The following is a 16,338-nucleotide window of genomic DNA, read 5'->3' on the forward strand; positions in this document are numbered from 1 at the left end:
GGGCTAGAGTTACAGGCAGATGTGATCAACCTCACTTGTGTGCCAGGAGCCAAACTTAGGTCCTTTGCAAAAGCATTACATTCTCTTAACCTTCTCAACCACTGAAACATCCCTCTAGTCCTACACTTTTGTTAAAGAACGAGTTAATCCAGGTATGATGACACAAGCCTGTAATCCCAGCACTCAGAAGGCTGAGGCAAGAGAATCATTAGTTTTTGTTCTGCCAAAACTAGAGCATGGATGTTGGTAGAACTTAACTCGTCTTAGCTTTCCAGCTTTATTCCCGAGCTGTTATTTTTCTTCCCCTTAACTTGACACAAGCTGGAGTCACTTGGAAAGAGGGAGCCTCAGTGGACAAATGTCTTTTATCAGATTGGCCTGTAGGCAAGTCTGTGGTGCATTTTAATTAATGATTGATTCAATAAGGTCCAGCCCACTGTGTGTGGTGCCACTTCTAGGTATGTGGTCCTGGGTTATATAAGAAGGCAGGCTGTGCAAAGCATGGGCCTGGAAAGCAAGCAAGTCAGTAAGCAGTGTTCCTCTATGGTCTCTTTGGTTCCTGCTATGCTTGAGTGTCTGCCTTGGCTTCCTTCAAGATGTGATCAGTATGTGTAAGCCAAATAAGCCCTTTCTTCCTCTTATGTTACTTATGGTCATGGTCTTTATCACAACAATAGATAGCAAACTAGGACATTCCTCTTGAGAGTTTAGAATATAGTTTATTCACAAGTCTCATAGAAGAGAGCAACACCAGAATTTAACTTGCACTTCCCCCCCAAAGAGTCTTTATATTTTCGGTGGGGATCTAGGGACTGTGGATTTGAGTGTCGCTTTGGATTTTTGAGAAGCAGAGGTCAACAATCTCAGACTTATGCAGAAAATAAGGCCACACAGTGCTGGCTTGCACTGCACTGGGGCTCGGCTTCCAGGCATTCAGTTTGTCTTGCTTACCCACCACCTTGATCCAAGGATTTGCATTTTGTCCTGCTGGATCAGGAGCTTTGAGAAAATCCTCCTTTCTCTATTGCAAGGTGAAAGCTTTCTCCTTTCTTCCGGCGTCTTTACTGCCCTTTATTTTAATTAAAAGATTTCCCTTCCTAATGTTGGAAGAGCTTCCTAAAGGTCACACTTGAAGAGAGCTGCAGAAGTGAGACAGAGCTCAGGACTCTGTCCTGTGGTAGGAGAAATGGTTTCTTGAGATTCACAGAAAAGTGCCTTTTCTTATTTTTTTATTCTGGCTCCAGTAGGGACAGGAAGGGAAGGAGGTTTCCCAATGTGTAGCCATGATGCCATACAGTTAAGGTTCAGGAGCAAAGGACTGAGGCGTATGTCAGGCAAGCACCTTCTGTGTCATGCACCTTGTGGCAAAAGTAGGCTTGAAGAGCAATGCATGGAGGTGCCTTCACACAAACAATGAATGTGTAGGCATAAATTACTTTAATAAACATTCAATCTCCCTTCTAGCCCACCACCCACCAGAGGTAGTGGAAGAGAAAAGTTCTTAGGACATGGGGGAAGTAGACTTGTTTAGAAATAGTTCTTTGGGTGCAAGTCCAATCTTTGTTGTCAGTTCCAGTAGCAAATACCTAATACGAACCAGCAGCTGCAGTCTAGTCCTCTCTGCAGACACCGTACACGAACCAGCAGCTGTCATCCAACCCGCTTGGCAGTAACCATACGCAAACCAGCATGGGTAATTCAATCCAGAAGAAGCCAACCGGCTGCTTCGGAAGCTGCAGTAACCTCATGAGAAGTTCTTTGGTGAGTTTCTATGACGTTGCCACAAGCGAAGCTCAGCGATGCAATGTAAGATGAACTAATACATGTGTGTTGTTAGCGAAGAATAGCAAGACGGAGCAAAGCAGAACAATGCTTGAGTGCCTACTGTCTGTGGGGTCATATTTCTACTCCTGCACATCATGAGTCCTTTCACCTGTGTCTGCTTCAGGAAAACAGTCTTTCACGTGTGTGCTTTAACAAAACATCCTTTCACGTGTGTCCCAAGCAGACCATTATTTGACATAACTGACTTTCCAAAGAAACCAGAAGTTTCCACTTCGCAAGGCCCTTCCTTCTACTTACAAAATACTTGAACTCTCTCTATGACTTGTGCAGCAGTTGCTTTGATTTCTATGGACTTTGGGAACCACTTCTGGGAGTTTTATGAGCATTTGCTCTCTTTCCTCCTTTCATTAATGTCACGTGTAAATGCTCTTGATGAAGAAATGATCTTAACCTGAAACAAATGCAGCCAGCCCTCAAAGCAGAAATAATAATTTATACACCAGCCACCAAAGGAGAATGAAAAGAAAGGGAAATTCAAGAGGAGCTTTACATGCTGGGAAGCCAGATCCCTTACACAGATTTTAAACATTATTCATAATTGGTACAATGGCTTGTTCTTCCTCATTTCTTCAGTGTGTGTATAAGACCGGTACCACATGAGTTAGGCCCTTGGAAGACAAGAATTCTGGCAGATCTGTTAACTTTTGTGTGAAATGGCAAACAGCCTTTGCTGGCTAGAGTGAACTTGAACCTTGTCTAAGAAGACAAAAGGGTTGTGTGGCATGTACAAGGACAGCAGGTTAGTCATTTTTAAAAATTTTTAATTTTTTTTATTTTAAATTTATTATTTGGGCTGGAGAGCTGGCTCAGTGGTTAAGAGCACTTACTGCACTTCCAGAGGTCCTGAGTTCAAATCCCAGCAACCACATGGTGGCTCACAACCATCTGTATTGAGATCTGACGCCCTCTTCTGGTGTGTCTGAAGACAGCTACAGTGTACTCATATATAATAAACAAATAAATCTTTAAAAAAAAATTTTATTATTTATTTTTTTTTTCAGGTTAGTCTTTAGCAACAGGAGGGAAACTGTTAGGTTTTTACTGCATTTGAGTTTGTGAAAATTGGTGCAGTAGTTACCCTTAAAGGCTTTTGTCACAAGAGGAGTAGGATTATAATTTGATCAAGGGTCCAGTGATGTGGTGGGACCAGTCATGAGGATGCTTACGATATCCAGCCGCACAGAGCAGATGTCCAGCCGCACAACTGTGCCAGAGCAGGTATCAGAGAAGGGCAGCAAGAACTGTGCTCACTCTGAGCCCTGAGGTGGTATGAGGAGAGGGGCCCTTAGCATACATAGGAGTAAAACTGTAGCAATAGGCTGACTGAGCTGTAGCTCACACATGTTATGCCTGCCCGTCTGCTTGTCTCTCCCCTCCCTTCCCTTCCTCCTTCCCTGTCCCTCCCTCTCCCTCCTCCCTTTTCTCTCCCTCTCCTCCTCCCTCCTTTCTTTTCTTCCTCTTCCTCCTTTTCTCCCTCCCTCCCTCTTACATCCCTCTGCTTTCCTTTCCCCCTGCTTACATCCTTCCCTTTCTTCCTTCCTCCCTCCCCCTTCCCTCCTCTCTCCCTTCCTTCCTTTTCTTCTGTCTTCCTTCTTTCCATACTTTTCAGACAATTGACTTCTGTTTTAGTTAGCTATAGAGTATCTTTTTGATAATTTTTTTTATCAGTGACTTGAATCTTGGCCGTTTCAATGACTCCTAGGATGAGTTTCAGTGAATAAGATTTATGTTGGAGATGTGTTTACTTGTGTAGTTGATAACATTGGGAGTAGGGGTGGGATCTATTTCAGATAGACGTCATCTGTACTCACATACTTGCTTGTGTGTAAGATCCTGTCTACTTTCTAGGACGTCACTGAAATTAAGGAAGATCCTCAAATGAAAATAAATTTCAAAACATGCGTGATTTGGGATGTAGTTCAGATATAGAATACTTGCCAAGTGTCCATCAGGCCCTGAGTTCAGCCCTCTGGCACTGTTCAGTCTCTGGTTCTAGCCAGCTAGTCTTCCATTTTGCCACTGGTAGTGATGAGAGCGTTTACAAAGGCTTAGACACAAAAGAGATTTTATATTTTCCGCTCCCCCTTTTAGATGGTTTCACTCTATAGCTTCAGGTTAACCTTGAACTTACTGCGTAGCCTGACCTGACCTTGAACTTGAATTGATTTTCCTTATCTTCTTGAGTGTTGGGATTATAGGCGTAAACAACCACATGTGGAGAATTATTTTTTCATGTTAATATTGTGCTCAGTGAAGGAAGCCTGGTGTGGTGTCATACATATATTTATACTCAGCTTTCAGGAGAATTGCTGTTTGAGGCCAGCCTAGGCTACGTAGCAAGATTCTGTCTCAACAACCCCCTGCCCAAACATCATCCAGTGGCAAAGCTTCAATCAGATGCACTGAAAACATTAAGAACTCAGCCAAGCCTGGCTTAGAGGGCATAGTCCAGAGAATCACAAGTTCACGGCACTTAGTGAGACCCTGCCTGCCTCAAAATAAAAACTAGTGTTAGTGTACTTAGCTGGCATGAGGGAGGTCTTAGGTTCAACCCTAATATTCAAGAATCCAAACAACTAGTGTTAGTGTACTTAGCTGGCATGAGGGAGGTCTTAAGTTCAACCCTAATATTCAAGAATCTAAACATTGCATGGGAATTGCACTTGGGAAGCCTGGGGCGGGAAGATCTGGAGTTTGAGGTCAGCCTGGGTTACCTACTGAGGCCCTGTCTCAACAGTACTCAGTCAAAGCTGTTTTGTGCATTAACTGAAATGTATCAATGCAGAGAAGAACTGCAAGAAGGCATTGCGATTCTTATTTTGCAAGTGTTGCCAGGGAACGGAGTTTTTAAAAATTGTAGAAATTTAGGCTTCCAGGAGCCACTTACTGTGGTAATTGGCATCTTAATAGAACTGACGGCTACATGGCAACAGGGATGTCATGTGAAGAATCTTAAGTGACAGATCTTTCAGAGTAGCTGATGAGATGACACTTCCTTCAGGGAAACTGCTCGGCTTTATTGGATCAAGGTGGGTGAATGGCATATGGCAGGGCTGCTTTGCTTTGCTCCATCTCTCTGGAGAGACTTGAACATTCCTTTTAGGCTTTTAAAAAATGAATTGTTAACAGGTAGATTGAGCAGTGGATTTGGCAAGGAAGTGGGTTTAGTTAAGGAGAGGAAAGTTGAATAGAAAAAGACTTTAGAAAAGCAGTGGTTTAGCACTCTGAGTCGAAAAAGAAATAAACCTTATACTACTACTACTGTTAGTATAATAGAGATGTGGGTTTTACTGTGCTGTCTAGATTGGCCTTGAACCCTTGAACCCAAGCCGTCCTCTTGCCCTAGCCTGGTGAGTGTAAGTATGTGCTATCACACCACACCACTGTTGCAGGATATTTGATCACAGTGTGAACCCTGAGATTGTGTTATTTATTGGAAAACCCTGTTTTTAGTTGTGTGGCTCAGCCCTAGTGTACACCTTTAATCCAACTAGAAACACATTTTTTTTTTCCAGTAATCAACACAAATTGGCTTCGAATGGATTTTCTTTTTAAAGATTTATTATTTTGTGAGTATGCATGAATGCCAAAATATGTACCATGGATGTACCATACATATATGTAGGTGCTCACAGTCCAGAGGACCTTGAATTTTTTGGAACTGGAGTTTCAGGTGGTTGTGAGCTGCCTATGGGACTGGGAGCCAAACTTGGGTCCTAGGAACCTAGCCCAGATCCTCTGGAAGAGTAGCAAGTGCTCTCAACTGCTGAACCATTTCTCCAGTCTCTCCACATATTTATTTCAGGAGTGAAGTGCAGCTGCAATGATTATTTTAAAGACAGAAGTGGCTGTTGAACTGGGGGATGGCTGGAAAAATTGGGGTGGTTGCATTTTAGGAGTCTGAATTGCCTTGAGACTGTCACTGGAAATGTGAACCCTAAAGACAATTCTGGGTTGGTCTCAGATAGAAAAGAGAGGTATGTTACCAGACATTGGGGAGCAAGTGATCATTGTTCAGAAGTGGCAGAGAGACCTTGACAAAATCCTGGTCTCCTGGTGGTATTTGTGTATTAGTGTACAAAGAATTGCTGGCTCTACTGTTCTGAGAATAAAACTGTTGTTACACCATTCACTAAGTTGAAAATTGAGTAGTCTTTTTTTTTCCCTTTGTTCCTGAGTTACTGGGATTAAAGGCGTGTACCACCATACCCAACTAATGGCGGGTTTTAGATCGTCCATCCTGAGCAGCTGTCCACTGAAGGATTTTCTTCATCTCCATTCTGTAGAGTAGGTGAAGTCAAATAGACTCTTGCCTATTAGAAAAACTGCATGTATAACAGTATTCATTTTAGCTGAGCGTCTCTGTGTGTTCCAGTGGAACTTTGTTGTTATTTGTGTTGCCACTGGGCAGGATAATTGCTCAGCTGTACTTTGATTATAAGTAACCTAATTGGGTTTCTGTTACTTTATGAACACTGCAACCAATGACCAGCATCCAGGTACAAAGTATTACGGTGAAAATTACCTGTTTAGCTTTGAAATGATGTCAACATAAAAACAGCACCATGTTTATGTAGTACTGTATCCACTTTCTATGTCCATGTTTGTATAAGGAAGCAAATGTCTCTTATGTGTTATTGCTTCGTTCTTCTCTCCTCTGATGGGGGCTCCTCTGGCCCTTGTGTTTGAGTAGGAGCAATGAGAAGCTAGTTTGGTGCACCTCTAATTTGAGATTAGGGAGTTGTTCATCTGCAAGAGGCCAGTCTGTCATGACCATTCAGGGACTATTGAATAGTGGCAATTGCATGGTCCTTAGTTCCCTCCAGGTCTCCTGCCTTTCATTTTAATGTTTGTTTTACTGCAGGAACAGGCTCTCTGGCCACAGTTGTGTTTTATATCAGAATCATTATTGTGCTCAGGTATACATTTTGCCATGTGCTTTAGCTGCTTAGAGATTTCAGGCTAACTGGAGAAGCTTCTATGAACTTACTCCCTGGGACAATAAAAGAATATTAGGTTTCCCCACGCTAACCCTGCTCACACTTTGAGCTCTCATTCTAGCCCCCAAGTTCTCATCAGTCTTTGCTATTAGTCACTTATGTAGCAGACCTCACTCATTAAATAACTTGAATCAGCCAGCATCTTTGGGCCTTCAGAAGTTTATAGAGATGGCAGCCTCCAGGCTTCAGGCCACATTTGTAATCTCTAGATTTTAATACATATACCCATTTTCTTGTTTTTATAGTGAGGCTTATGATATTTGAGGGCTGAAAGATACTGGAAGGCCTATTTAGTCCATCCTTTTAGGAAATTTTATGCAGTTTCATTTAAGTGAAAATTATTGACTGATATGATATTTGTTGGGTGAATGGTTGATGACTAAAGTAACATTGCAGACATGTCCTAAATAGACTTGAGGTCATATCTGTACTGTGAGTGGGTAGACCTGCCACTCAACCCTCTGTCAGTCACACAGTTAGTTGTGCTGGGGTTTCCATTTGTTTGTCAACTGATGTGATGCAGCTGTGTTCAGGGGACCACATATAGTGTATTTTAGCCAAGACATGTTTGGCTGAGCATTAGGTAACATTGGAAATAAAAACAAATTTATAAATAATTTAAGAAAAACGAGGAAAAAGCCAGACAGAAGATGGACTCTTCTGCATGCTCCTTGGCCTGGTCTTGTCAATAAATTGACATACTATAAAGAAAGCTCGTGCTGGTGGCTTCTAATGATGTAGGATAGTGGGCAGATAGAACAAACACATTGGGAACCTGCTGTCAGAAACAAGCTTTAAAGGAATTGGTTTTGGAAGGGTGGGGCTAGAAGTCTGTAGCCTCTGTGGTTTGGGAGTGGTAGCACCTGCCCGTGACCTCAGCGCTTGGGAGGCTGAAGCATCTGAATCTGAGAACTGGAGCTGCATGATATGATTGTCTCAGAAACAGAACAGATCCAGCCCTCTCAATAGTGTGTGTGATATAGAAAATGAAATGTATTGAAATGGAGAGGTAGAACATGCTGACTTAATAAAATTGGTTACCAAAAATAAAATGTATTAATAGAGGAATGAACTGGGAATATGTGTATTATGGTACTCTCTCGGTGATGAGAAGGAGTTTTTCTTTTTCCAGGTTGCTCTGGGGATTTTGAATGGAGGTCCTTGTGTCTCCTACACTGGAAGCCCAAATGTGGGTTTTAAATTTGATCTTAGTTTTCATCTTCATCATTTCATACAGTACAAATGTCCTATTTCTGTGTTAGTAAAGTGCTTTAAAAATACTTTAATTAATTCTTTGAGAAGTTCGCATCATGTATTTTGATCCTATTTATCCCTTAAATTTGACCCTGACCCCTTCCAGATCCTCCCCACCTCCCTGTTCTCTCCCCCAACTCTAGTAATCTGTTGAGTCCAATTCATGCTGCCCATAAACTCCTGATAGTGGGGCTGTCCAGTGGGGCATGGTGAGCCTACCAGGAGCCACAACCTTAAGGAAGCTGACTCTCCGTCTTCACAAAGCCATCACTGGTCTGTAGGTCTTGCTTTGTAGTCTAGGCTACCTCCAATTCATGATGATGTTGGAATTACAAGTGTGTGCCACCATACCTAGCTAACTGGATTTTCAAAAATTCAAACTTAACACTTGTATATAAATGGTTGGCTTGAATATATTTCAGTAGTTTTCTTTTCTTGATAAGGATAATATAACCTTTTAGACTTTTTTGAACTAAGTATTTAGATTCTACATTCATTTTTTTTTCTTTAAAAATCATCTCATTTATTATGGAAAGTTTCAAATCTCCGACACCACATAGGCTAACTGTATAACGAATTGCTATGCCTCCCCGCCCAGTCTCAGCAGTGGTCATGTGAGAAGTTTATTTCTGGCCACCATTCCTTTTCAAACACTATTTTGAGCCAGCTCCCACATGTTTCATCTTTTCACTTAAGGTTGTCTATGTAGTAATGCATGAGAATATTAGAAATTCATAATACCGCTCAGCAAACAGTAAATAGTATTACCGCTCATTCTTAATGACACTCTCAACTGCCTAGTCATTGTTCACATTCCCTCAGCTGTTCTCAGGATGACTGTTTCCTCTGGTTGGACTGTTGGAATCAGAGAGAGAGAGAGAGAGAGAGAGAGAGAGAGAGAGAGAGAGAGAGAGAGAGAGAGAGAGAGAGATATTTGGCAGGGATGGGGGAGTTGATGCACTGGGGATGGAACTGGGACCTTCTGCTTCTGACACCCACCCTAACCCATTAAGTATGTTTAATTAATTTATTTTTTCTATTCCTCCACTATTTTTTCAATTTCATTATTTTATTCTCTTTGAAAAAATGTGTATAGATGTTTTGCCTGACTGTATGTTTGGGCACCACATGCATGCAGTATCTGTAGAGTCCAGTAGAGGGTGTTGGGTTCCTTAAAACTGGAGTTATAGATGATTAGGAGCTGCCAAAAATGTTGGGATTTGAACCCAAGTCTCTGGAAGAACATCTTTCCAACCCCATTATATATTCTCTCTCTCTCTCTCTCTCTCTCTCTCTTTCTCTTTCTCTCTCTCTCTCTCTCTCTCTCTTTCTCCCCGCTCCCATCTCCCCCTCCCCCCCCCCCGTGTGTGTGTGTGTGTGATGGTCAGAGGACAATTAATTACATCGACTTCTCCTTTCATGTTATTATTACTATTATTATTATTTATATGAGTACACTGTAGTTGTCTTAGACACACCAGAAGAGAGCATCAGATACCATTATGGATGGTTGTGAGTCACCATGTATTTGCTGGGAATTGAACTCAGGACCTCTGGAGGAGCAGCCAATGCTCTTAACCTCTGAGCCCCTGCTTTCACCTATATATGGGTTTCAGGGTTGGAACTCAGGTCATCAGGCTTGTGCATCAAGTGCCATTATCCTCTGAGCCATTTTGGCAGGCTCTGGTCCTGAAGTCTTTTTTTTTTTTTTTTTTTTTTTTTTTTTTTTTGGTTTTTTGAGACAGGGTTTCTCTGTGTAGCTCTGGCTGTCCTGGAACTCACTCTGTAGACCAGGCTGGCCTCAAACTCAGAAATCCACCTGTCTCTGCCTCCCAAGTGCTGGGATTAAAGGCATGCGCCACCACCACCCGGCCCTAAAGTCTCAATAATCCTGTGCCTCAATTATTTGAACTAGATAAAATAGCTATTATACATGGATGTATGTTCAAGCAAAATGTATCCAATTTCCTTTACGTTACTTACTGGAAAGTTACCCTGAGATAAAGCTCCGATATAGTGAGGTTCTTTGGAAATATTGCTTAGGATCCCAGCCTTGTTTACAAATTCACTTTTCAGCAACATAACTATGTACTATTGTATTTATTTTACTGTGAAAATGTCTAGGCCAGGACTCCACTGTCTGCCTATTGATTTGCCTCTACTGATTGCAGGTGGAAGATGACAGTGATTCAGAGACCTATGGAGAAGAGAATGACGAGCAAGGAAATTTTTCTAGAAGAAAGATTGTCTCCAACTGGGATCGATATCAAGATACTGAAAAGGAGGTCAATGGTGAAAGTGGAGAATCTCAGCGGGGCACAGACTTCAGTGTTCTCCTAAGCTCTGCAGGTGAGAGTCCGAGTTGTTTGCTTGCTGCTTAGTGCTAGGGAGGTTGCATGGACATTTTGTTACTTTTGAAATGGCATTGAAAATGTTATTTTGTGTGTGTGGGTGTGTGCATGCCTGTATGTACTTGTGCCATGACATGCTCTGTGGAGGTCTGAGGACAACCTGCAGGAGTTAGTTTTCTCATTCTGCTATGTGATTCTTAGGGATACAGGCGTGGCAGCAAGTGCTGAGTTCTCTTGCTGGCTCATGCCTATGATTTGAATGTCTACACTAGACTACGAGTAATAAACCAATTCCAAGTAGGAAAAAGTTTCTAGGGTGTTAGTACATGATTGAGTCTAGTGCTATGAATGGATGTTGCACACAGCGTAACGTCTTCAGATGTCGATGCACAAATGTATTCTGCTCTGACAATTCAAGAACTCAAACCCTAAATAATTTTATTGATCAGCTGAGCATTTCCATCTTGTTCCCTGCACTTTGGCCAGTTATAGATTATGAACACTTTTTATTCAAGTTAGGAGGAAGGAAACAGAGGGGAATGGCTAGTTAATTCTTACGAGCTATTTGGTTAAAAGATCTTGGAGGAAGAATTGAAATAATGTGGTTAAATTAGCTTCTATTCTACATGTGGGTTTAATGTAGTCAGAGATAAGGCATGAATGTTTGAATTCAATTAAAATTCTAGTCTAGCCCAGCAGGAATGTTCATTGGTTTATGATTTTGGTTATTTCTTGAAGCATTTTATTTATATAAGTTAAAGTCAGGCACATGGTGGAATCCTGTTATTTTCTGGTAGTCTGCATACTAATTTCTTCTCAGGGCTTTGATTATCCATCTTGAGAGATGGCAGTCGTCCAGTCTTTGCTGAGGCCGTACATTTCTTCTCCACTCTGCTTCTGGTTTATTGACTTCTCACTGCAGTGTGATACTGAGAAGGGCTGCCCTGCCTTTTCATGCAGGTTGCAGAACAGCTGTGGTGGTCTCCTGCTGAGGTTTATTTCATTCTCTGATCATAATATTTGAAGAGTAGCCTCCAGATACACAGTCTCTGATCCTTACAGCAATTCTGAGTTTTAGTGCTGTTTATATATATATATATATATATATATATATATATATATATAAATAAATACATTAAATCATGGCAATTGCTTGCGGGTAGGAATCAGTGGGGAAGGGCTACTGCAGTTTTATAGAGTGGCCAGAGAAATTCTTACTGAGAAGATTTGTTTAACCTCCTGGGGAAGATGAGGGAGGAAGCATTGTGGGTATATAGAGAAGAGTTTTCAAGGCAAAGGCAGCACGCTCAAGGCTCTGAGGGAGGAATGCTTAGAGATGATGTCTGGGTGAGTTTTCCAGGTACAGCAGCTAACTTTCGAGGACTGATGATTAAGGAGTGAGTTCCTATCTTACCCATGTGGTGTTTGCTAATGTCAATGCATTCACTCTGGACTGTTGATTGCTGTTTTCCAGTAAAGTTAAGGATCCAGCACTTCTACCCTTGGTGAATTGCTAGAGAATTCTAGTATAGGTGCATGAATTTCATAGATGAATTGCTGGCAATTCACAGTTGCTCACAATCACAAATGGAAGCAACTCACATATCTATCAGTAGTGAACAGAATGTACAGAGATATGAGTGAGTCTCTCAGACATCACGTGGAACAAAAAACATCACATACCTGCAGGAGAGAGACCTCAGTGTAGTTCAGCCAGTGTGCTTGTGTTCACCTGTCATCCAGTGCCTGGGAGGCTGAAGTAGGAGGGTCACTAGTACAGGGCTAGCCTAGTCTACATAGTGAAACTCTCTCAAAAGATCAGACACAAGAAAACTTTTAACTGAAGAAGATGGGTAATGGTTAGGGAGAGGCATACAGCAGGTGTGTAGGCTTTGGCCCTCCGGGGAGGTTGGTGGTACTCTGGCTACCTTGGTTTAATTAGTATTTGATAATATATTTAATAATAATAAAATAATTATTCTTTAATTGTTCATATGTAGTCTCCATTTTTAAATTGCACAAGTCTTCCTCTGAAAGACTCCTTTGTAGAACTCATTAGCTTGTGGAAATAGGCACTGCTTGCCTTGAGTCACTAGCATGGCCTGAAGCATCTACATCTTTGTTTCTGGACGACATGGGAAGATGTATGGCTTGTTTTGAAATTATACTTGTTCTGGTGGGATTGGAAGTTTGCAGCTGTCCACTCTTTCTCTAAGACTCTGAACCAGATATGCAGTGTTCTAATTCTCAGCCATGTTTTAAGAATTTGTACAGTCAGTCCCTTTAAGATGCCATGATTACCAACCAGAGTTCCTGTGTGCAGACTATGTGAACACAATAGCCAGGATAAGGCTGAAGATGAATGTGAAGAAAAATATTAGGAGTGAGTGTGTTAGCTGTGTTTAGTTTTTAGTGAAAGTCTGAAAAGGATGTGATTAGATAAGGCTGGTCCTAGAGTTATCTGTGTGCACTTTCATTTAGAGCCTTCGCATATTATTCTCAGTGCTACTGTGCAAAGTTACTTTGGAGGGCAGTTCTAGTTTTAATGATATTTGATTTCCCCACTCTGTCATCAATTTAGATTGAAAGGGCAAAGAAGATTACCATGCCAGTAGCCTGTGCTCCTGAACCTTGAACCATTCTTTCCATGAACCAGTGGACCAGTTTCATTGGTCCAGATCATTGATCCTCCTGACTCCCGACTTTCTACATAGTATATACTTTGTATTAAAATAGTTTCATCTTACAAAGGCACTTTAGTAAGGGAACCCTTCTGTTGGTATGTGGATTATCTGAAAAACAAAACAAAACAAAACAAACAAAACAAAAAAATAGAACTAGATTTTAACTTAAAAAATTAGCTTAATGACAAAATAATATTTCTTACATCAGAGTATAGAAGTAGGTCAAATCAGATGTTGTCTTTTAAAACCTCAAAAAGATAAGAGCAGAAGATGAAGGCTTAGAACTTGTTTGCAAAACTGCCGGTCCCCAGAGTGGTTTGCTTTTTGCTGCTGTGATGCAGGTTCCTTCAGTGTTTGCTGGTTCAGTGCATCCTTGGCTCCATCACAGTCAGCTGCTGCATCCTTGGCTCCATCACAGTCAGCTTTCAGTTTCTTGCTCTAAAACCGTGTTTAGCTAACTTGGCCTCATTTCCTCTTCCATTCTTTTGTATTTGTGACCTTTTGGTTCCTATTTGCTTAGGGATCCTGTAGATGTCTGTGAATGTCTATAATGCATCCCTTTGGACCCTTGCTCCCAATATTTCTTACATTGGTTCTTTGTTCCTCCTTGTGAGTTACCATTATGGGCCTTTTCAGCTTTATTTAGTGTTTTTTTTTTTTTTTTGAGTTTTTAATTTTTAATTAAATAGAATTATTTTCTTTTTTGCTCCTCTACCAAAGTCTGTCCTTTTTTATTCTCCCATGCTATGTGTGGATCTTTGTGGATCTATGTGTAGCTTGATTATCTTAAGTTGCCCAGTCGCTGTTTTACCAAATAGCCAGCATAGAGATTTCAGTTCTGTTTCTCAGCCCTTCTGTCCTTTCTGTCCTTGCTTAGGTTTAATTTACCTTTTGCTTTGTTTTGCTTTTCCTATTTTCTTTCTTTTCTTTCCTTTCCTTTTTTCTTTTCTTTTTAGTAATCTTCCTTGGAAACTATTAGGAGGTTTGTGCCTTTACACCAGAGGGTGGGGGCTAACCTAAGCTCTGTATAATTTTTTTTTTTTAAAGCAGACTTAGTATCATCACTACCATGAATTGAGACCTAATCTGAATGACCTGTTCTCAGTTTATCCTCTAGCATTTATTGTGTTACCATGATTGTCCCAGTTGGGTCTGTTTGCATCTTGTTCCTAGTGGTCACTAGTAAGTAGTCTGATAGACAGTTTGTACTTAGCAGAGAGGTTTGTTTGGAATCTGTTTTTTGGTTTTATCTTCATTTATTTCCACAAATGCTGTTTGGTTTGCTCAGCATTGCTACTGTTGCATTAAAGTCTGCAATATAGACTTTAAAAGATTTATTTATTTTTACTTTATGTGTATTGGTGTTTTGCCTGCTTGTATGAATGCTCGCCATATGCATGCATGCAGTGCCTGCAGAATCCAGAAGAGGACGTCAAGTGCCCTGGAACTGGAGTTATAGATGGTTGTGACTATGTAAGTGCCAGGAACAGAACACAGGTCCTCTGCTACAGCAGCCAGTGCTTTTAACCTCTGATCAATGTCTCAAGAGTCTAAAAATGTTTTTATGACATTTATTCATTTGTGTGCCAATGGGGTATGTATACCATGAGCATATATGGAGGACAGAGAACAACTTGGAGTCAGTTTTCTCCTTACACCACCTGAGCCCAGGATTGATTGATTGATTGATTGATTGATTCATTTTAATGTGTATGAATTCTCTATCTGCATGTATACCTGCATGCCAGAAGAGGGGATCAGGTTTCATTATAGATGGTTGTGAGCTACCATGTGGTTGCTGGGACCATGTGTTTGAACTCAGGACCTCTAGAAGAGCAGCCAGTGCTCTTAACACTGAGCCATCTCTCTAGCCCCTGAGCCTCAGGATTAAAGTCAGGCCTTCAGGCTTGGTGGCAAAGTACCTTTATTTACTGAACAATCATGTCAGCCTTAAACTCCTGTATTTTATCATTATAGCCTAAGGTACCTAGCTTCACCCACTTTGATCTATTCTCTTCCATAGATTGTGCCCTGGTAAATCAAAGTCACCAAAATCATACTTGGTTTGTTGGTTAATTTTGTTCTCTAGGGCAGCTGCTGCTTTACCTGTCATCGTTTTTGGCAATTGTGCTTCTTTCTGGACCTAGTCCCCTGAGCAGTGTCCTAGGATCACAGCTGTGACTGCAGAGTCTAAGTTCATTTTCCAGTTAAGTGTCAGTTTATTTAGATTATTTGTTATGTTAGGTTATTTTTACTTCTGGTAAGAGAAAATGAATAAGTCTTTTTTGGGATTGACATATTCCAGACACTCTTCAGATTGATAGGTGTCTACTTAACCACATCATCAAGTCTGAATGTTGTGTGCTAACAGCACATAGCACATTCTTCTCAACCGCTCTTGCCTCCTTTCTGCTGGGCTATAATGTCTGCTTATCTCAGTCACGGTTCTATTATAGTGAAGAGACACCATGACCAAGGCAACTCTTATAAAAGAAAGCATCTAATTGGGGTTCGTTTACACTTTCAGAGGCTTAGTCTATAATTGTGGTGAGGACCATGGCAGCATGCAGGCAGGCTTGATACTGGAGAAGTAGCCAAGAGCTTTACATCCTGATTCTCATGCAGCAAGAAGGGGGGTGGGGGGTAGGGAGAGGAGAAGGAGAGGGAGAGAGAAGAGGTGGGGAGGATGAGGGAGGGGAGAGAGAGAGGAATTGGGATAGGCTTTTAAAAACCTCAAAGTCCATTCCTGTGACACATCTCTTCCAATAAGACCATACCTCCTAATCCTTCCCTGGCAGCTTATCAAATCAACTGGGGACTAATTACCAAATATATGGAGCCTTTGGGGACCAGTCTCATTCTCAGCTCTACACTGATCTTATTCCCCTTAAAAAGGACACCATGAGGGCTGAGGAAATGGCTCAACCTATAATAGTAAGTAGCATTTGAAAACACTAAACAATATTTTAAGAAAAGTAAGGTTGGGCACTCTGAGTTTCCATAATGTTCAATAATAGGAACTCAAGAAATAACCAGGGAATCAGTTATCTCTGAGGAGTCTTGCTCTGTAAATCAATGTTCCTACCATTCTATGAACAGCAGCAGGCCCAGAAGCCCAGGTGCCTGACTGTCTCATAGACCTGACTTGCGTAGTATTTCACCATTCTCATTGTAGTGTAGCGATTTGGAATTCTGTGCAGCTAA

The 16,338-nt window shown here is 41.3% G+C and overlaps 2 protein-coding genes across 2 annotated transcripts in view; one reads left to right on the top strand and one right to left on the bottom strand.

The window, feature by feature from the left end:
- Chrm5 (cholinergic receptor muscarinic 5) overlaps positions 1–16,338 on the bottom strand; it is a 50,330-nt gene that overhangs the window by 21,242 nt on the left and 12,750 nt on the right. The window lies entirely within an intron of this gene.
- The window catches only part of Aven (apoptosis and caspase activation inhibitor), a 146,604-nt gene that overhangs the window by 8,317 nt on the left and 121,949 nt on the right, over positions 1–16,338 (top strand). Inside the window, exon 2 of the mRNA XM_034494230.2 lies at positions 10,271–10,448. Within this exon, the coding sequence (XP_034350121.1) occupies positions 10,271–10,448 (178 nt within the window). The remainder of the gene's footprint in view (positions 1–10,270; positions 10,449–16,338) is intronic.

The sequence above is a fragment of the Arvicanthis niloticus genome, chromosome 2 (genome assembly GCF_011762505.2).
Source record: "Arvicanthis niloticus isolate mArvNil1 chromosome 2, mArvNil1.pat.X, whole genome shotgun sequence".
Taxonomy (NCBI): Eukaryota; Metazoa; Chordata; class Mammalia; order Rodentia; family Muridae; genus Arvicanthis; species Arvicanthis niloticus.